This window comes from Melozone crissalis, unplaced genomic scaffold (assembly GCF_028551555.1).
Source record: "Melozone crissalis strain CALT ecotype California unplaced genomic scaffold, PUWL_Pcris_2 ptg000007l_1, whole genome shotgun sequence".
Lineage (NCBI taxonomy): Eukaryota > Metazoa > Chordata > Aves > Passeriformes > Passerellidae > Melozone > Melozone crissalis.
The window spans coordinates 16123586-16144953 of NW_026535785.1; the positions used below are offsets into that span (position 1 = coordinate 16123586).

At 43.4% G+C, this 21368-nt stretch overlaps 1 protein-coding gene across 1 annotated transcript; it reads right to left on the minus strand.

The window, feature by feature from the left end:
• Nucleotides 1–10418: 10418 nt before the first annotated feature.
• On the minus strand, nt 10419–15300 carry CLEC3A (C-type lectin domain family 3 member A). The gene is made up of 3 exons (XM_054269555.1): nt 15186–15300; nt 13483–13563; nt 10419–10810 (listed from the first exon to the last, which is right to left on the minus strand). The coding sequence occupies exons 1-3, from the start codon at nt 15298–15300 to the stop codon at nt 10419–10421; spliced, it is 588 nt and encodes a 195-aa protein (XP_054125530.1).
• Nucleotides 15301–21368: the final 6068 nt, after the last annotated feature.

The window sequence follows — 21368 nt, forward strand, 5'->3', positions numbered from 1 at the left end:
CTCAGAGAGAAATTCCTTTCCCCTCTGACAAGAATTGTGTTATTGTGAATTAAACAGTTGATGTAATTGTTGATAGTTGATGTAATTGTGGCTTGTTCATGTAATTGTTAATTAAAAATGTTAGTTGCAGTCAGGTTCTAAAGGCACTGTGCTTAATTACAACCTTCACCTGAGAAGAGGTACTGGCAAAGCAGTACCTGGAGTAAAAACACTTAAGAGCTGATGTAATCTATTTCTGGTCTTGCTCTGCATTCTGATGACAACAGAAATTACCTACTTGAAAAAACCAGAAGGCAGATGTTTGCCTTCTCTCAGTTCTGTTCTTCTTTGACTTGTTTAATACCTAACTACAATGTAAGGTGTTTGGAGTTTTTTTGGGGATTTTTTTTTGGGGGCTGGTAGATCAGTCTCTAGTGGGTTATTTAAGAGGTGTAAGTTACCTCTAGTTTTTGTTCAAAAAAACAAGGCCTCTTCTTTGAAGTAGAAGCAAAAAGTGGGTTTAGCCATACATATACATGCATGCAAAGGGCACCCTGATGTCAGTGGGAGGGAGTGAGAGGGTGGAGAAGCAGGTGAGGAAAGGGGTGTCATGCAGAGTCTGTCAAAAAAGGAAGTTGTAGCCCCAAAATGCCTGACAGTTCATAGGAGGGAGAGGTGAAAAAAACTAAGGTTTCTCATTTTTATTATAAATCGATTTTAAAATAGCCTTTTATTCGTTATTATATATGTGGGTTTTAAATAGTCAACACTTCCTAGATCGATCGGGTTTGAAAGTACAAATACAACTTTTGTACATATACATTAACAAAAACTCTGCTTGAAATTGCAAGAAGATCCTTCTGTGGTAATTAAAGAACCTTGGCAGCGGTTTTGCGGAGTTAACAGCCTAAGCGTCGGGCGCCTCAAAGCGGGTGCTGCCGCCCTGTGGTTTTGTCCGGTACCGCAGCGGCGCCCGCCGCGTTGCTGCTGCCGGGCCGGGCGGGGTTCCGGGCCCTGGAGCTCGGCCCGGTTCGGGGGTGCCGGGCCTGGAGCACCGCCGGACTGGGGGGTGCCGGCTCTGGACCACGGCCGCTTCGGGGGTGCTGGTCCTGGGGCGGAGCTCGACACGGCCTTCGCGGCTCCGGGCACCACGCAGTCCTCGGGCGGGGACCTCAGTCACGCTTGGGGCTGGTACTGGCCGCGTCCGCGTGTCGCCGGCGCTCCCTGAGCCTCCCCTGCCGCGTGTCCGGAGCCGCCCCAGCCTGAGCCGCCCCAGCCCTGTCGCGACAGCGGCATGTCGCCACTCGCACAGAGCTGCTGACCCTCAAGCTTACCAAGCACGGGGAATTTATTTGCCTGCATGGGCCCATGGCACACTTCCGTGTCATGGGTAGCACACACCTTTCCTAGTGTTTGTAAATACTTGGATGGGTATTATGGGTGTTAACGTCTTTGAAATGGGTCTTAATGTCTCCAGTGACTTTGGGCAGCAGGTTTGTTATCGGGCCCTGGATCCTGAGGTAGATAAGGGGATCTCAACAAGCCTGAACTTCTGAACTTTGGGGTAGAACAGTAGGTTCAAGGGGGAATATGGGGTAGGCAGTTGGGAAGGCTGTACCTTGCTAGTACCTCGGCCAACAGGGAAAGGAAGAGAGCAGCAGAGCAACATGCTGCCAGGAGTTTGGGATAAAGGAAGGCACTGTCCTCCGAAACCCAGACAGAGGAAACGTCTTCCTTTATTTGAAAAAAGTTGAAGAAAAAAGTCAGTTTCCTTTTTGGATGTAAACTTCTGGTGTTTGTGGATTTTCCTGACATCACCAAGCCCCAACATTTTCAAGGTTCCTAGTTGCCTGCTTGGTACATGCCGGTCCCCCCTCTAAGAGCTCTCTCATCCCGCACAGCTGTCCCTGTGCTCCCCACTAAGCCGTGCCCAACATCGCCACGGTCCCTGCCAGCACACGCCTCCTGTCCTGACAGCCCACTGGAGCCCAGGCTGGCCCTTGAAACACCAGCACTGTGCCCGGAGTGGGGAACTGCCTCAGGGTGGGCATTTACCAGAGGCAGAATCCTTAGAGCACTTTGCTCTATGGTGCAAGAGATAAGCCACGACAGGGACCAGGCAGAGGATAAAGGAGGAGGCTGTCTGTCTTGAGGTTTCACAGGGATGGATTTACTCCAGGTGAAGAGAGCAGGGCTGTTACTGTCGTATTTTCTGAAAAATCCCTTCGCCAGCATTTGTTCTCCTGGGAAGCTGAGAAGCCTCAGAGAAAAATGAAAACATTATCTCATTTTGCTGCTCCTGTGTTATGCTGCTTTGGAATGTGGTCTGGAGATTGTTTACCAACAGGTGCATGTTTGGTTTTGTGTGAATTGTTTTTACTTTATGACCAATCATCATCAGCTGTGTCGGACTCTGAGGAGTCAGTCACAAGTTTTACATTATCATTCTTTGTAGCCTTCTGTCTGTATTGTTTCTCTATTCTTTAGTATAGCTTAGTATAGCATTCTTTAATATAATATAGTATCATAAAATAATGAGTTAGCCTTCTAAGAACATGGAGTCAGATTCCTCAATTCCTCCCTCCGTCCTGGGGACCCAGCAAACACCACGCAGGATGAAAGAGCATTGAGCACTATTGTGCAAGGGCTTTTGTACAGTTTTTTAAAGGGGGTGGATACAAACAGCAAATGAATAGGGATTCCTCAGGGGAGCAGTGAGGGGATTACATCAAGTGTCTGGGGCCACTTGGGGTAGGGGGTGAAGAGGATGGCTCACATGGGCCAATGCGGTCTCCAGGAACAGGGGAATTCCAAAGAGATGGTGTAGTCAGGGATTATCCCAAGGTGACAGTGGCAGGGAAGGTTCGGGAACAAAAGGGGCTGGATTGCCTTGACAGGCAGGGAAAGAGCTGGAAGGAGGGGCAGGGAATGGGATAAGGGACAGCATTGAGGGAGGGTAAAACCCAGGGGTGAGCCAGCTCAGGGAGAACATGGGGGTACAAACAGAACAAACCACTTAACAAGGAATCGATAAAATAAATTCAAACTGGAGCTGTCGCAGACTGGGGGCACTGTGTGCACACAGATGGGCAGTGGCCGTGTCACAGCAGCCACTGTGACATCATTACCCGAGGCAGTGTTGGAAGGATGTTGAGTGTCACTGTGACCTGCACAGGTGACAGGGGGGGCTGCCGAGGAAGGCGCTTGCCGGGGCTGTGAGGGAGGAGGGCATTGCAGGGCTCTGAGGCCTCGCCCGTGTCCTGCTGCTCCCTCTGGCTGGGCAGAGGCTCTCCAGGCTCTCACCACCGCCCTGGCCATCGGCAATGGTGCGGCAGGACCCTGCCTGGGGCCGCTCCCCTTGCGCCAGGGCCGTGAGGAGGGAGGGCTGCTCCCACTTCGGGCCCATCCGGACCCGGCACGTCCTGCGGCAGGAGCGGCGGGACAGGAAGCCCTACAGCCGCCCCGAAATCCAGCCCCGGAGCAGCCGTGTGCAGGCCCCGGGGCTGGGCCCCTCTCACCCAGCTCAGTAAAGTCTTCTCATCTGCACCGGGTGACCCCACTGTCATTTGTCAGCCATCCTCCTCTGCCTTTCTCGAGGTCAATATTAGGGCATGGAACCATTGGATTCTCTGCTTCCCTGGGACTGACAGTGCCTTCCCTGTCCTGGCTGGACTGGGAGTCTGGCTGGGGGACATGGCACAGCCTCAGCTGTGAGTTCAGAGTTTGGCTTCACTACCTACTGACAACACAAAACCCTGTCAAGTCTGAGGCTGGAGCAGTTTTGAGGCATGGCACAGCCTCAGCCTGCTGGGCAGTGCTGCCAGCTTTGGGGTGCTCCCTGCCCTGGGGGAAGGGACCTGGTGCGGTGATGTCTTGTGGTTCTTCCTGGATGCACAGGACTGCTGGTGGGTGTAAGATGTGTCCCTGGGCTTGGGGGTGTTTATGGGTTTGGAGATTGTCAACAGGTTTTGGGGATGTGGTGAGTGCTGCCAACTAGGGGGAAACTTCAGGGTTTGGGGGTGTTTCTGTGTGTGTCAGATGTGTGCTGCTGGGTTTGGGGGGTGCTGCCAGGTGTGGGGTGCATCTGGTTTTGGGCTTTGTTCCCAGATTTGGGTGATTCAGCCAAGGTCTAGGGGTTATTTCTGGTTTGGGGTGCTGCTGGGTTGGAAGCTGTTAGAAGCAGGCTGTGCCCCTGGAGAAGCAAAGCCTGTCCCTGCAGGAGCAGCAGCCAGTGCATCCTGTGAGGTGCTGGGCATGCTGTATTCCCTGCATGGGGTTCCAGCAGCTCAGCTCCCCAGCCATCCCTGAGGAGAGCTGGGCTGCTGCCCCTGGGGGCTCTGAACTCACCTGCTCTGAGGTGAAATAGTGAAAGTAGTGAATAGTAGAAGTCTTTCACTCCTGGAGTACCCTGGGCTAGTGCCCACCTCACTGTCTGCTCTGCCTCAGCAGGTAATGGGGTGTTTCTGACCAGAGTTCAATGCCCTTAGACCCTTTGGAGTCTCAGTGGATGTCTCAGAAGCCACAGCCCTGACTTTCCATCCTGCTGCTGCTTTGCTTCTCCAAGTGCCCCCGAAGCTCAGGAGATTTTCTGCAGTGTAGTTCCTGTAGCACCAGGCAAAGTCTCAGACATTACCTGGGTTCACCTCAGTTCACTTTTCACTGACAGCAAGCACTGAATTGGCACAGTCTGGGCTCTTGGATCCTCTTGTAGCTTGTTTGTAATTAATTTTTTTTTAACACTTTAGACACTTTGGAATCCCTCCTGCAGGAGTTATCTCATACATGGCAAAATTGTTTTGAGAATGTGGATCCCGAGGACTAGAAGCAGTCTGACAGCTCCCTGTCTCTGCCCTTTGTATTTCAATTCTTTAACAAACCATTTTTATCCATTTTGATTTTCAAAAGCCCTTCAGCAGGTGCCCAGCCAACAGTGCAGAATACTTTCCTTTATGACACATTTCTCTTTGAAGATGGTAGTTTACACATGAAAATATTCTGGGGAAAAAAACCCATACAACTTCATTTACAAACCCACCAAGTAATGAAGAAATCACAATAGAGAAATATCATAATATTTGTTGTATATTATCAGAATTTCTCCCCTCCTCTGAAAGACCCTAATGCACTTAGGGTTACCAATTAACACAACCAGACTTAAGATCACTACAAGTTTTCATGTAACCATTTGGAAGAGCTGTCAGGGTTTATCTGACACCATTTCTGCTTGCTGTCTGCTTTCAAGAGTGCAGCTTGCAGTTGGGTTTCACAGCAGCCTCAGCTGTGTGTTCAGTTTGGCTTCACTACCCACTGACAACACAAAACCCTGTCAAGTCTCAGTTTGGAGCAGTTTGAGACAAAATCAGGTAACATAGCATGGGATGTGCTTGTCAGCTCCATATCCTGGTAAATTGGTAGCATCCTAGTGATTTTTCTTTACCATTACAAAGAAAAACAATATTTCTGTTAAATTCTGCAAAAACACTTCAGTGGAGCTTTTATTTTTCCACAGGCTAGCAGCAGCATTAGGTCAAGGAAAACAAGACTTAGAGAAGTTAGTGCAGTATGGACTGCAGTAAACTTATTTTTAAATACTCTGAAAAATCTTGACCTGATTCTGATTTTGCCATTAACAACTGACATAGTGACATTTCACTTGTGAGGATTTGAATCCACCTTGTATTTTCAAATCATTTAAGTAATGCATTTGCATAAAAAATTACCATAGGTCATTCTACACCCCCTCTTGTTTCCCTTTGGATCACTGTGCACAATTATCTGTTGATCTTGCTTTTCTTTCCATCTTTCTCTGAATCTCTGTGGTGCCAGTAAAACACATCACATCTGCTTTGCAGTCATAATTTTGTTTCCTTGGTAAGACTGTGGGAATTCTTCCCCTATGCATGTTGCTAACAATTCAGTGGACTATTTCATGGACCTCCAGCTAATTCTTGTTCTGCCTGAAAATCAGTTTGAATTCAGTAAAAGGCTACCATTACAGTAATTTACATTCCTGATATCTACTGATCCTGTAATTCAGTAATAAAAAAAAAACCAGTCACAATTGCCTAATCTACTAACTTAATTTAGAGATGATCTAAAAAGAAAAAAAAGAAGTATTTGTGGAAGTGCAAATTAATGGCTGCATTGGATTTCATTTCAGCTGGTACATAATGACCTGGAAAACACAGTGCATTGGTATGGCTCCATCAGAGAGAAAAATTTCCAATGCCTAGAATATCATGTTGGCACCAAGTAGCTGGACTTTTAAAAGGGCTCAATTATTGAGTGTTGAACACTGTTGGACCTTGGGTCGTGGGTCAGATTATACTCCTTAAAACCTGGTCATGAGCTCCCTTGAAAGTCTTGCTTTGATTGCACACGTTTGATTTAAGGTGTTGACCTTTTCTTACTGAATGAGAATATATATATTTTCTCTGGGTTTGAAGAGGGACCAAAGGGAGAGTTACTTCCAAAAATAATCTGTGCTTGTGCAGCCTTTAAAAATGAAAAATATATCTTTTAAGAGTAATGGTTAACAATGTGCTCTCATTACTCACTTCTAAATTGCTTTTCTTGGCACAAGCATTTCTATGTGGACCCCTATTCCATTGTTGGAGAGAATCCAGCCTTTTAACTCTTTGATCAAACTGATAAAACTCTTGACAATTATTCTGTCTTTGATGGTAACAAGAAACTCCCAAAGTATGTTAATAAATACCTCCAAGCACACACTTTTGTAGCCCTAAGCTACGCACAATCATCTAATGGGGATCCTCTGCTACAATATTCAGGGACTAGTTGGAATACTCAAATGTAGCATGTAAGAGTGTTAAAAAGCAGATCTCAGCTAAAGATCATATTCCTGAATGTTTTTCACATGATTCATTAACTCCTAGCATCAAGTGTCCTCCCTCTGGGCGAAGAGCTTGGTTAGGCACTATTTCATTTTTCCTCAATAAAAGTCAGCTGTGTCTTGATCTGACAGAAGAATGAGGACCCTGCCCTGTTTCCTGACACAAGAGGGAAGCAGAGGTGCCTGTCAGTGTAAATACTCTGCCAAGCAGGGGGGTGGCAAGAAACACAGGTAAGAGAAGCAGGGGTTCTTCACTGCGACAAAGTTTATTGTATCATGACAAAAAAAAAGGTATTAAAATCACCTTTTAATACTATCTTGTTGACATGTAAGCTAAGGGAGACTTATGGTCGATTTTATTTTCTTTTTGTTTGACCACAAAACCAGACAATCCATTCTTCACCCAGCTCTGCTAATGAGCTTCTTTCTCCAAGATTTCTTTGTACCCTGCATAATGAAGAACATCTGTACCTTGAGTAAAGCTTGACATTTCCCTGCCCATTCACCAAAGGCCTTTTTCTCTTCTTTCAATGCAACACTACAAACTCAGCGCCTGGGAAAGAAACCTGGCGGAGTCTCCAGAACATTCTATTCTGGTCACCTTCCCTCAATATTTCAGCAGAATTACCCAATTCATATGGTAATCATTTCCTTCTAATCAGTGTTTCCTGTGTAACCTTGTTTATTCACTCCTACTTATTCCCACTTGCCAAGAAAGCCAAATGAGACTATTGGGGGCATCTGTCTTTCGTGACACTAAGAACAGATTAATCATGCTGACAGCATGCTAACAAAAGGATGGTTTTCATTAATTAGCACTTATAAATAATTTGTTAAAGGTTACAGAGTGCTTAATGTATTCCTTAGTAAATAGTTATTACTTGGACCAGCCAACCAATAAATTGCTTATAGCTAGAAAAAGCTGTTTTCTGTTGGGCTTAGAGTACTTCTCAACCTTTCTGAAAACCAAGGGCCACCTACTATCCTGAGCAAAATGCTGATTGCCTGGTCTTGTGGAAATGGAGTATTTTGTACCTCATTGCCATAATGTGTTTCATATGAGTTTATTATATTTTTATTATTCATAGTAACAGATCTCTCTTTATTTTGCCTTGATTGTTTGGTAGTGTGCATAGGATTGATTTTTTGAAAGGGGAGAGACCATTTTGCAGCCTGCTTGGTGGTGTCTGGCAAACCATCAGAGTTTAGGTTGAGGTACAGTGATTTATGGTATGCACTGCTCAGGTAGGGTGGTGCTATTAGCAACTTCTTCATTAACCCTTCCTAGAAGTGCCCTCATGGACTTAGGCTGTAGTCATTAACATTACTGAACATACACATGTGGGAACAGGTACAGTTCTGACATTCTGAAACCATCTCATTTTATTTTAACACTAGCAGAATTTCAAGTTTCATAGGGCATCTAATGAAGACTGAAAAATCTGGGTTTAAAATTTTGAAAAAAGACAGCAAAGCTTGTCTCTGGTAGGCAAGTCTCCCAACACCCCATGTATGTTAGCAAGATCCAGTGGATGCTACTTAATTACCATATATTGGCAAACATATTTAATATTTTTTATATATAAAAATATAATGCTGTGCAGGTAAAATTCTGAGAAGGTTTATATGCTTATAAAATTTCTATGAGTGCATTGTCTTCTGTTTATCACAGTGTTTCTACAGCAGAGGATAGAAAGGGAAGATGAAGATGTTTTCTTCATTACCTGTCTCTGATCTCAAGACCTCCATGTGCATTCCAGGGTTCTGCAGTGTAATCAGGGCTGATCCCAGGAACTCAGCTGGATTCTCCACAAGCACCATCCACTGTCACAGGATTGCTTTTATTGCCAATCTTAACATGAGGAATGTTTTCTTACAGGATCAACCAGAAAGCATTTTTTTAAAAAAAGATTTTTATGTGATAATTCTATACCTTGTAGAGAAACTCCATGTAGTGGCTTATGTTTTTTAGAATGGGCACACCAGCAAAACAGCCCATGAAAATGTAGTCCTGTGCCAGTTACACAAGGTGTAGAATTTGTGGTAAATTTTCACTTTGACTGTAGCTGTAGGGATATGCTGAGATACTGACTTACTTCAGACAAATCAGAGGTAAAGAAGCCATACAGACCTTTAATAGTGTACAAAAATTTTTATCTCAACCATAGCAAATGCTGGTAGATTTTGAAAGAAAATTGCATATATTTGGGCCCTTTTTGCTGCTCTATTTCGACTCAGGAGTAAATGAGAGAATTCAGCATCAAATTATTTTACAAATACATTAAGTGATGGAAAATGAATTTAAACACAACACATTGCAGAGGCCTTGAGTAGATAGATCTTATAGAGCTTTTGGGCTGTATTATACAGCAAGGATCCAAATTTGATCCTGTGAGTACAATAGTAGAAAAAAGTATCCTTTTTGAATCCTCAAGAAAAGTTCTAAGAAAGAATGGCCTTCACAGGGGTGCATAAGCTGTCAAAAATACTACAACAAATAAATAATGGTAATTGCAGATTTATTGCATAATTTAAGAAAATCGTGCAGGTTTAATAGGTAAGAAATAGGAATTATCCTCCAAGCAGCAATATATTTCAATATTTAAACAAAATGAGAGAAACTGCTATTTATGACATGAAGGCAAATCTCTGTTGTGAAGTTCTGACCAGCCAAAAGCAGCCAGCACATTTTACTTCATTTTCAAATGCCAGGTGTTGAATTGGAAGATTTGCATGTGGTCTGGCCACACTCTGCTGTGTCCCTGGGGTGTGCTGCCCTTCCCATGGGAGAGGAGGGAATGCTGTGCCAGGAGGGAGCTCCTGTCTCCCTCCTGGAGCTTTCTGGAGCTCCCTGTGAATGGCAGAGCCTGTCTGAGCCCGCAGGAGACAAGGCTTAGCAAGGCTTCACACAGCAGAGCGTGATCTGGTCCCAGGCTGGTTTCCTCTATGGGAATGTTCCAAATGACATCTAATATTTAACCGTAATTGAGACATTTAGAGGCAAACATGTCTAGACTAACTGATGTTTTAAAACAGCTACTCCCCCTTTTCCAGCAGTGTATCACTGTGAACTGCATGTAGTTAAACAATTAACACCAGATTTTTCTGTTTCATACAGCATTCTTAACCATAGGTAAAACTCTTGGCCACAGATTATTCCAATTATACTTTGTAAAGGATGATCTTTGTTTTTCACAGGAGCTCACATAATCCCAGAGTCCCTCTTAAACTTTAGAACAGAGAGAATCCCTTCTGCTCATACTAGAAAGGGTTACCATGCAGCAGTATTTTCTAATTAAAGTGCAGAAATAGGAGGTGAAGGAGCCCAAACATCAGGCTGAAGTAATATGACAAAATATGATACAATATAGGCCAAAACATAATATATATCCCTGTACATAATGAGAGTACTCACTAAACATTTTTAGCATATGAATAGAAAATAAATTAACAGAGAAAACTTGTGTTTCAGGAAAGAGTGAGTTCAAGGCAGGAGAGGGATAGCTTTAACTCACCACTCTCTAAGTGGGAGGGGTTACTAAGCAAAAGTGTGTGTTGATAACCCAAAACATGGCCTGGTTTGTGATTATGGGATCAGGAATTCACAAACGTATCTCTTGGCAGTGCGGCACACCTCATCCACCCACTTGCCCTGGGCTGCCTGAGACAGGAAGACACAGTTTTCCCTCTTGCCCCCATTGGGCTGGGCACGGTCCCAGTTGGAGTAGAGCAGAGCCATGCCATTGACATCCACAAACCTGCCCTCGTGGGCCATGTCGGTGACGCCCAGCCAGAACTCAGACACACCGGCCGCGCTTTTCCTGCCATAATCGCGAAGGATGTTCGTTTCCTCGTTGTTCCTGGGGATGGCCAGCGTCCCCCCCTTGGCTATGCAGTCCTCATTGGCCTCGTGGAAGTGCTTGGGGCCTTCTGACATGAGGTAGCACTTCTTGTGGGCCTTGGTACCACGAAGGCACACTGTGAACAGACAGCGGTTTGCACAGTCAGTACCAGGCTGGGCCTCAGCTTTCAGTGATGGTTCTCCAAATGAATATTTTCCAAAAGCACCTTGGAACTTGAGCAGACAAATCCTTCAGCAAGTGAAAAGCTTTCAGCAAGTGAAAAGTTGACTCCACAGAGTGGGCCCTAAATTTGGAGTAAGGTCAGGCTTACCTGCTGGTGCGCCAGTTCATGTAGGACACTGTGTGCAGCCAGCACATCAGCGTGCCCTTGGGAACAGACTGCTGAAATATAACCCAGGCCTGTCCTCAGTGCCCCTTTTACCAAAGAGTGCTGCTTTCACATGTTTTCTACCTTATTTCAGCAGTCCTGAGACTGGTAGAATGGATGAGGCTAGTTTTGTTGCCAGATAATTTGGTTATTGGGAAATCTGTACTTGACTTTATAGCAGAGACAGATCTAGATATCTTTTAATATTGGTGATATTTAAGTAAAGTAAATTTTCACATCTTATCTAAGCTCAGTCTCCAGCAAGCAAAGGCAGGACAGAAATGTGCTGTATTAAATGTGTCCTGTTCACCAGGAAAATATTGATTTGAAATTCGTAATACAAATCTCTGAGTGATTACTAAAAGTGTAATTCTACCTGTAGAAGATTGGATATTCACCTCCCTTGGAATTTATTTATTTTCTTTCCAGCAAAGTCTTCCCCTTCAAACTCTAAATCCAAATGTGGTAAAGTGACTTAAATCTAAAAGTGCACTAAAAAAGTGCACACTTATTACTGAGCTTACACAATAGTCTGGATCCAGTTTTCTAAATATTTGAATTTATAAATCTGTTTGCTTTTACTTCTGCTGGGGAAGTCTTGATGTAAAGTCGGAATGGACCAGAGGGTTAATCTGGCAGCTGCTCTGTCGCTGGAGCTGCCTTGCAGAGCTGCTGCTGGGGCTGTTCCAGCCCGAGGTCTGTGGGGGCAGGAACACAGGAGGGAATCCTTAAACTTGGCCTTCCTGCTCTCCTAATGCAGATTTGTGAAAAACTGATTCTCCCAAGAAAAATAATGATGGCAAGGTGAACCCTCCTTGGTGGAGTGTTTCTTCGGAGCTGAGGAAGGTACCAAAGGCCTGGAACAGACTCCTGTAACAATTAGTGTTAGAATCCTGCATATTATTACTTGCAGATTATTTCATTTATTGCTTAAGATCATCTTGTACTTATGTACATCTTCTGTCCTGATATTTCTATAATCTGTTTTTAATTCCTGTCATCCTCTTCTTGTAAAAAAATAATTATGTGTCTGATCAATAGGATATGGAAGTCACTTTGGACCACATCCTTTGTCTCAAGTTTTTAGTATTTCCAGTTGTAGTATTCACTGCATTCCTTAGCTGCATTTTCAGAGTCATAACTTTCTGTTAGGGTTTAACCTTCAAATTTTAATCCTTCCAATGGCCTGAGTAATGAACCTATTTATTAAATGTGGAACTCTTTAACAAATTTATATTTACGGGAAAGATCAGAGAGACTTCAGCAATGATAAGAACTGGATGTCTTTAGGGAGGGAAGATGTGCTGAAAAATGATGTGTGGCAGCATTTCATGTTTCACTCTATGTAGAAAGGAGGCTCAGGAAGTTCAAGCAAAAGAAGAAATCAGATTTTTATGTTGTGTCTTGGAAATGTTCATAAGCCAAAAATTGAGCTCCCTTTTTCAGTTGTTACAAGGACATTTACAAAGACAGTCAGATCTAAGGGGGTGATAGGTGTCTTTTTACCAGATTTGGATTCCAGTTGCACAGTGTGGGTTATAAATTTAGAATAAAGCTCAAAATAAGTTTTGAGGAGAGAAAGTCTCCCAGTTCTGGTTTCATTTCTAAGCCACTGCATGCTTCCTCTCAAACTCCTTCTGGAAGCAACACAAGAATTACTTTTAAACAAGAGTTACTTGTCTAGAACAGGCTCCCTCTTTTAAGAAACTTCTGAAGCCTTCTTATAAGACATTTGAAATAAAAATATTTTGTAGAGCCCCAAAAGCTCTATGTAACCCAAGACATAAAACTGAACAACCCAGATATTACCAACCTCAAGGAAAATACATTCTGTTTCATGAGAATGATGTAATTTCCTCTGTAATGTCTTCTTGTACATGTTTAAATGCCAGGTTTTATGTCAACAGCTGTGAAAAAGCACAACTGTCTAGTAGGTACATGTGTATTTACCCTTCTTATTTTGTTTGGAAATTTCCATCTGGTTATTGAAATACTTAAAGGACTCTGCACATTGGTCCTGAACATTTCTGAACTCACAGTGGATATAACTTTAAAATTTTATGGCAACATTCACATTTGAATATATGTTCATATCAAAGCTGGGCACTTAACTCACTGACCACCTGAACTCCCAGACCCAGGAACCCTCACTGTGCAGCCTTTGGTGACACAAAACTCAGAGCTTCAAGTTGTGCATAGCAAAGACAAAAGTAATTCTTGCTCTCTGTAAAGAATCACCACTCATTCCCTGATTTTACTTGATTGTTTCCTTCCACACTTGTCTGGTAAAGCTATGGCACACCATGGTTTTATGGAGCTGCACCCCTCAGTCATAAAATCCCCTTAAAGAGAGGGGTGGGGGTGAAGAAGAGAGGCAGTGAGAACTTTTGGAAGCCACTGACCAGCATGAGCTGCTTTACCTGACTGGAGTGCTTGTATTTCCTTCAGAGCATTTACTTCTCGCCACAGTTTGTCAATCTGGGTCTTCAGGTCATCTTTTTCTTACACAAAAAGAATATATATAGATTAACAAATATGCACACATTAAAAAAAAATTAAAATTACATGTTAAAAGTTATTTCAAAAGATCATGCTGATATTGCTGCATTGCTAAAATGCTTTTTGATTATTTTTAAAGATTTGTCCTTCATGAAAATATTCCTCTAGGATTTCTATAAAAAACATGAGGAACCCACCTTTACCTTTCCTTCTCATATTTTATAATGGATGTTGCCCTAAAAACTGTTTGAAAACCATTGTTTGCAGCTAATCATTATTTAGTGAGCTGGTACGTAATTTACAGAAAATGTCCCTTTTTCTTTTGAAACTACATTCTGATGTATGACATGATATACAAAAAATAGCAGGACACAAGTTGTGTTTCTTCAGAGCAATGTTATTTATATAAGCATGAAAGTTTCACACAACTCTTGTTTTAGCACATGGAGGAATGATAAATAAAGCCCAACCTGACAGTCTGAATGTTGCAGGTGTGCTTGCTGAGCTGCAGTCTCTACTTGCCAGTGTTAGCCTTTGTCCCTCAGTACAGAGGGGGCCTGGGGACTTCAGTCACACAAAATCACTCTGAATCAGAATTTTGTAGCACTTAAAAAAGCACCAAGAATATGATGGCACAAGAAAAAAAGATAATTTGCCCCTAACTCCATTTTCATGTTGTCTTTCCCATTTTTTTAAAATCATCATAATATCTTTCAGGGCTCCCTTCTTCCCCAAGGCAGAATTCTCTGTTCTCCAATCAGTGCTAGCACAAAAAAATGTATAATCAGCCTGTCCTTAGGACCCCTAAACTTAAAACCCTAGAGATCCCAAAGGAGAAGGAAGTTCTTAAACTGTGTGGCTCCAGAGCAGCTCAATCTTCTTGTATAATGGCTTTATCAAAGCCACATTTTTTTAAATTAAATAGGAGTTCAAATACTTGCCATCAGTGAGCCTCCATCATACCTGCTTTTATTAGAAATACATATTTAAATTAAATACACAGACATTTCTAAACGACATTCTGTGGTTTTTTATTTACTCTTAAGCTTTGCTGTGGTTACTGATGCTTTTTCTTCTGCTAATTCATTGATGTTGACCTGCTAATTAGTTTGACTTGCCATTTCACAGTGCTTTTCATACAAGTGGAGTAATTTTCCACAAAGAGTAGACAGACATTCTGTTAACATTAGGAAATGGTGCAAAAATCTGAACAATAATCCTTGGAGCCTGAATACTTCTGCTTGTTTCCCCCATATACACAAATTTGAATTTTTCTGATCTTAGCCAATATAGCGACATTACTAAGAATGATCAGCCAGAGTCCTCTCTCAGCTGTACCTGTGAGTTCTAAATAATGTTGACAGAGGTGAACAGCCAGAGCAGAGCAGTATATTTGCAGCTGTTATATGGCTCTATTTTCATAATTCATTCTGGCACCTTATTTGTGGCTTTGCTAGCTCACATAAAAATATTTAAAAGACAGATATGATATAGACTCAAGTGTTCTTTATAAATAAACATTAGTGTAATGCTAGTTTCTGGTTCATGCAGTGCTGTTTAAAGTACACAGTAAATTTGCATAGTCTATAAGGTTCAATCCCTCCTCCCAGTTCAGACCCAGTACCTTTCACTCTACGTTTGCTGTGCTTCCTGGCTTTGAATTTGGAAGCCTGGCTGATGGTCTGGTCCAGCAGTAGTAAGCTTATGAGTAGAAAAATCCAAAGTCCAGTTTGTGCCATGTCTCTTTGAAAGACCCTAGGAAGGATCTTGAGGAGATTCCCTTCAGCAGCTCTGAGAGAGGCCACCCAGAGCCATCTCAGCAGGGACTGCCTGGGCTCAGCTTTATAAGGTGTGCTGGCAGCCTGGGCTGCTCTCCGTGCTTATGAAATGTGTTTGATGCCTGAGCTGGCCCTAGCACAAGACACCCCCTTGTTCTGCCATCCCATCTGAAAGTGCTGTTTCCATTCTGAGCTCAGCTGTCCCAGCCCTGAGCACTGCCCTGATTGCCTCACCGTGAGCTTAACCCCGGAGCCAGAAATGGGGAGGAGCAGACGGTGCCTGAGCTCTGCCAGCCTCCAGGAGGGGCAGCCAGAGGATTCCACAAGCGCCAGGGCCTGGCCCAGCACGGCTCTGCCCCAGCCTAGTTAAATCAGGACATGGCCACCACCTTCCACTGAAGCACTGCCAGGATGCTGCTCCCTCAGTAAATGCAAGCACTGCAACTACAGACCCACACCGAGGATAAATACATTAAAATCACATCACGTGAGGAGTGCATTTATTGATTTATGAAGAGTTGATTAATGCCTGATAGGTATGACTGCATTTCTGGTTGAGAACAGCAATCAGCAGGGTTTAGTAAAGGGAACAAAAGGTAGCAGTGATCTCCCAAGGGTTCCCAAGTTCTGATTGTAGAGTCAGAGGAAAGCACAAGGCTCTTGAAGCAGCACAGTGTCTCCCTGGAGTCTGGAGAACTCTCTGAGTTTGAATCTCTTTCATTTGCTCTTGGGCTCTGTGGGGGCTTCTGTGGGGCTGCCTTTAATTGGGATTGCTATATGAAGTAGAACTTCTCTCTGATTTTGGTGAACAAATGAAATTGTCACAAAAAATATTCCCATCCATCTCACTTTTTTCCTTTTTCCCCCATTAAAAGAGGGTTTGATTAAAATGTGGACACCAGAGCCATTGCTGGGTGCTGGCTGGTGCAGTTCATGTCCTTCAGAGCTGTTCTTCCTGGCATCCCTTTGCCATGTCTCTTTGCCTTGATTACATTCTGCTCACATTGCTGACATTTTTAAATCAGGACAGTAAGATCAAGGGATTTACTACTTTATTTTCAAAAATCTGGGATTTAGGAACATGCTGGTGTACTGCATGAACACTTGTTGGCTTTTTCCAACCCCCACTGAGGCACTTCAGTACTTTCAGTGTGAACCACACCTGCCCTGTCTGTACTGGACATCTTTAAACAACTCCCTGCATTCTCATAGTTTGCAATTAGCAAACATTTCTTACCCATTAGCTAAGAAACTTTCCATAAATGCATCCTGATATGATCAAACTTAGTTCTAGTGGTCCTGCTCCAAAATATTGAAGTATTAACACAGATTGTGTAGGGAAACTTCTGGATCAACATTGCTCAGCCCTCAGAGCTGTTTTGGAGCACAGCACATCAGAGATGGCTGTTGTGAGTCCCACCCACCCAAAACTGCCCCAAACATCTCACACAGCTGCAAATTTCAGTCCATGGTAAATGTGGAAAGGGCTGGCAATCCTACCAGCACTCCAGAGCTGAAATGTGAGTTGGCAGAGAGGAAAATCAGGAGCTTTGCAAGGGTCTAGTTCAAGAATTAATCTGTCCTTTAGAACAAGCCCTAAGTTCAGGCCTGATCCATACTTTATCCCAATGGTTTTGGGGCATCAATATAAGTTAATTAAGGGCAGATGGCTGAATCAATAACTGCCTCCAGTTAGTTTTTCACTTGGTGCCTGTTCAGATCTTGTGGCATTGCACATGAAGCTGATCCTGAACCACTGCCGCTTTCAACCTGACAAATTAAACTGTGCTAATTTCAGATTGCCTGGTATGGGAGCTGCAAAGCTCTGGAGCTGTCCCCCAGGCTTTGGGAGGGGCTGGAGCAGTAGCTGGGTCAACAGGCCCTTTAGTGTTTGTGCCCAAGGTCTCAGCACCAGGATGGATTTGTTCCTGCCCCAGGGAACCTGTGCTTGCTAACACAGGCTCCTTTTCTTCCTGTGAAACAGGGCTGACAGAGAAAGATCTGTACTCTGCTGGGGCAGCACACAAGTCACTAGAAACAGAGGGATAAAGAAAACACGGATTTGGTATTCTGACAGTTCTTGGCCAAGAGCCTGGGTGAAAAACTACTTTTTGGAGTACACCGTGTAATGTCCTTGCAAAAACAGAGTTGAAATTCTGTTTTGAAAGCTTAATCTCCCTTATTCAGTATTTTCTCTGAGCAGTTTTCCAGTCCACAACTAGTTCTGCTGGACTTCACTCCCAAAAAGTGAATCACAAACCTTCCCTTGCAGCTACTGGGATAGACCACAAGGATATAGGGGCTAGGATTCCTCTGGAGTACCCAAGGAGAGTTTCCACATTTATGACCAACTAACCTGTAGCAGCTGGGGAAGCAGGTTTAACTTCCTGGGTATAGTGTGTGAGCAGGAGAGCCAGAGAAAAGCCAAAATATGTTGCTGAGAAGATGTAGCCTTGCAGGGCTGCTGTGAGGAAGCAGGAAATGGAGGCACACAGAGTGACACACTCCCTGAAGTGAGTACCTGGGCTGTGAACGGGCTTGAAATCAGCATTATAATGTCATTTGGAAGTCGAATTTTTCTTTTACTGGCACAGTTACAGCAATATAATATAGCCCAAGGAGTGAACACAATTATACACTGATAGAAGTAATTTTTCCTGAAACTAATTATTCCACTTTCCTTATCAGAATATACTATATAAATATAAATATTTTTAGCATATATAATATATATTTATAAATACAAATATTTATAAATAATTATATATCCTATATAAATATTTAATATAAAGCAATTCTCATTGCTTTAGAGCTGCATCCAGACTAGGATGGGACTCTGTTTTTTTTTATTTACACCACTACAGTAGAGCTTGTGCATGCAGACAGAATTGTGGTATCTCTTGAAGTGCTTAACTCACATTGAGGCCCTCTCAAAGTGCCCTGTCTGATAAGGAACATCTTGCAAAAGCCAGAGTTGCTGTGCTGCAGTGGCACTGGGGTTCTGGCTCCCATCTCCCCACCTCATTCCATTTGCTTTCAGACAACCAGACCATTCAGAGCATAAACATCCTTTGGTAAAAGGCTTTTTTCAGTTTCTCCACAGAGACTCTTCAAGGTAAAACCCTGTTCCCTTCAGAGACAGTTCTACCTTTATATGTTCCTCTAAACTGGCTCAGGAAAAGCCTTCATGCAGCTGTTTTTTCCTCTCCATTCTCAGCCACCCCTGGGTTTATGGAAAGAACATGCAATGGGGCACAGAGTATGAGAAGCCAGTGTGGGATGAGGACTGGATGCTGAGCTCCTGAAATAGGTCTGGCTGCAGATGTCCAGCAGCACTTGTAAAAAATAGCTTTAAAAAAGATTTAGTGCTGCAGTCTGTTGGGAAGTGAACTGCTCACGCACTGCCAGTAGATTGTCTGTGTTTTACTGAAACCTACAGTCCCCTTGTGCTCCAGAGCTATCTGTGCTGTGGGATGTTTCACCAAATGGGAAATGGATGGGCTCTGTCTGCTCCTGGAATCAGAGCAAACTGTTGTTCTTGCAGCATTTCAGTTCTAGAAAATTCAGCTCAGCTTTAGGAAAATGAAGCCATTTATTTGGTGAGTAGGTGAGTAATTACTTGCCCCTTCTACTGAGACTATAAAGAGAAAATGAAAACATCAGAGCTGTTGCCAGACTGAGGAATTGCAACTGAGGCAATCTGAAGAGCCAGGATGGTCAATAAAAGTAGGTAACAGAAAGGTCAGTAAAAGGTTTAACACAAAGGTTAGTAAAAGGCTTATCACCTCCAATACATCAGGTTTTATGACTGCCTTGGGTAAATGGGACCCATTGCTTGATTTTTATTTGTTTCAATTTCAGGTAGTAAATTTTTCAAACCCTCCTAGTCAAGCATTATGTAGTGCTTGGAAAATTACTGTATGCTTGGTTTCTTTGGCCTTGAAAATCTTGCAAAGCCTTTCTTAAGGATTTGATCTCAGTCCTGAGAGGCATGAGGCAGGATCATGGCTGACATCCCAACACCAAAGTTATTTTGGGGCAATTTGTACAAACAAACTGTGTTTAGAGAAGTGAAGGGCTAGCCTTATGGTATGTGAGGTTTTTTGAAACTTACTAAAGACAATTTGAGGTTTTACCATTGATTCAAGTTTTTTTCTGTCATGCTAATTTGGTGTTTTGAAAGGAAATTTGCTGGGTACAAGTGATTTGCTCTGTCTAACAGAATTAAAGGTGATTCCAGGTTTATTGCAGGACCAGGCTGCCCACCAGTGACCTGCACTGAGTGTCAGTGAGCTTTGAAATGAGGACAGTCATGTCTTCTTTAGATATGTGATTCTGCTCTCCCAATCACATGCCTCACCTTGGCACTGTGGCCTGTTCCTTATTGATCAATAAATCTGCTACTCAATGTGGTATTTGAGCTGTTACTGCCTACAGGTCCTACAGGTGCTTTTCAATTGCCATGCTGTAAATACAAGTCAAAAAAAAAAATTGAGATATAATAGTGTATGTGAACTGAAAAGATGAATCAGGGCAGTATTTTGAGCTTCTGGAATAAATGCTTTTTGTATCCCTTATTTTGGGGTCTTTGTCACAAAGCATCTCACAGCTGGTCTCAGCAAGCAGAGAGGAGGGGAAATGGTTTGTGAAATGCAGCAGAAAGGCTTCTCTTACATCTACCACACAAATAAGATAAATAGCATAATCTTGTCTATGTGACCAAATCATCTCACCTGTATTCCTGTCATTCCCTTGCAATGACACTGGATGTGGATTTACAACAGAGAAAACACAGCTGATCCAGGCCAGAGAGGTCAGAATGCAGAAGAGATTCACCAAACATGCACAAAGCAAGGAGGGAAAAGCCACTGAGCTCTTCTTTAGGTTTCCTGTCCAATGCACTCTGCACTGGCACAGGTCCTTTCTGATGGTGTTCAGGTACCTCAAAGGAATGACAGAGCTGACAAATCTTTTTTCCTTCAGGCCTTTAGCTGCAAAGATAAGAAGGTGCACAGTGTTTTTCTGCCTGTCATTGCCTGGTTTTTGAGTCAGGAAGGATCCCAAAGAAATAGGTGCTTATTTAGAGATAAATATTTTGCTGGATATGGGAAATGAGCACAGAGAGCAAACCACAATCCCTCCCAAAAAAGGGACCTTTTACAGATCAGCTGGCTCTGGTGTCTCTAAAGATAAGGGAGTCTAGGAGAAAATTTAAATCAGTTTCTTTGCAGTCCAGGTGCAAATAGAAGAGTTGAATGGTGTCCTTTAAAATGCTACTCCTGTGGACTTGGCAGAGTTTCCATGCTGGAAATTCCTGGCAGCAGCTCAGCTCTTTTAGCCCTCAGGATATGTGTGAGAATGTATCTCTTTCTCTTTTGTAAACACAAATTACCTGTTGTGCTATTTTTTCTCTTGTAATGCGTGCTGCATTTTTACCTTCCTGGAAATGACCTGAAGACATCCTGGGCATTTAATTTCTCCCTTTAAATGTTTTGGCTTTGATCATCATAGCTGCCCTAATATGAGGTTTTCCAGCCTGACATGAACATGATCTCAGCAGGTTCTGCTCATCCTTACGTGTGCCAGACAAACTGATTTGCACAAAGCCTTGGTTTGGGCCCCGTGAAACTCTCCAGACAGCCCTGCCAGGAGGGCTGGGCAGAGCAGGGATTATATTTTGGGGTATGTAGATGTTTGTTGGATTTTCCTCATCAGGATGGAAATTCAGACTGTCAGGAGTGTGCTCATGTCTGCCTTTGGTGGCTGCACCTCACCAAGGGCTTGGAGGTTCTCCTCAAGGGCTGGGGTTTTCTGCCTTGCCAAAGCAAAGCTTGAGTCACAGGATCTGCAAGCAGCGGACCCTGCTTCACTGTGGTTCAGGAGCAGCACTGCCCCCATCCATGCACAGGCATAATCAGCTCCTATGCCAGGCCCCAGGCTTGGAAAGCTTGGGATGTACCCCAAATAAAGCGCCATTCTCTAAAATGGAAACATTTACAGAATGTAAATGGTCCCAAAATGCATGACTG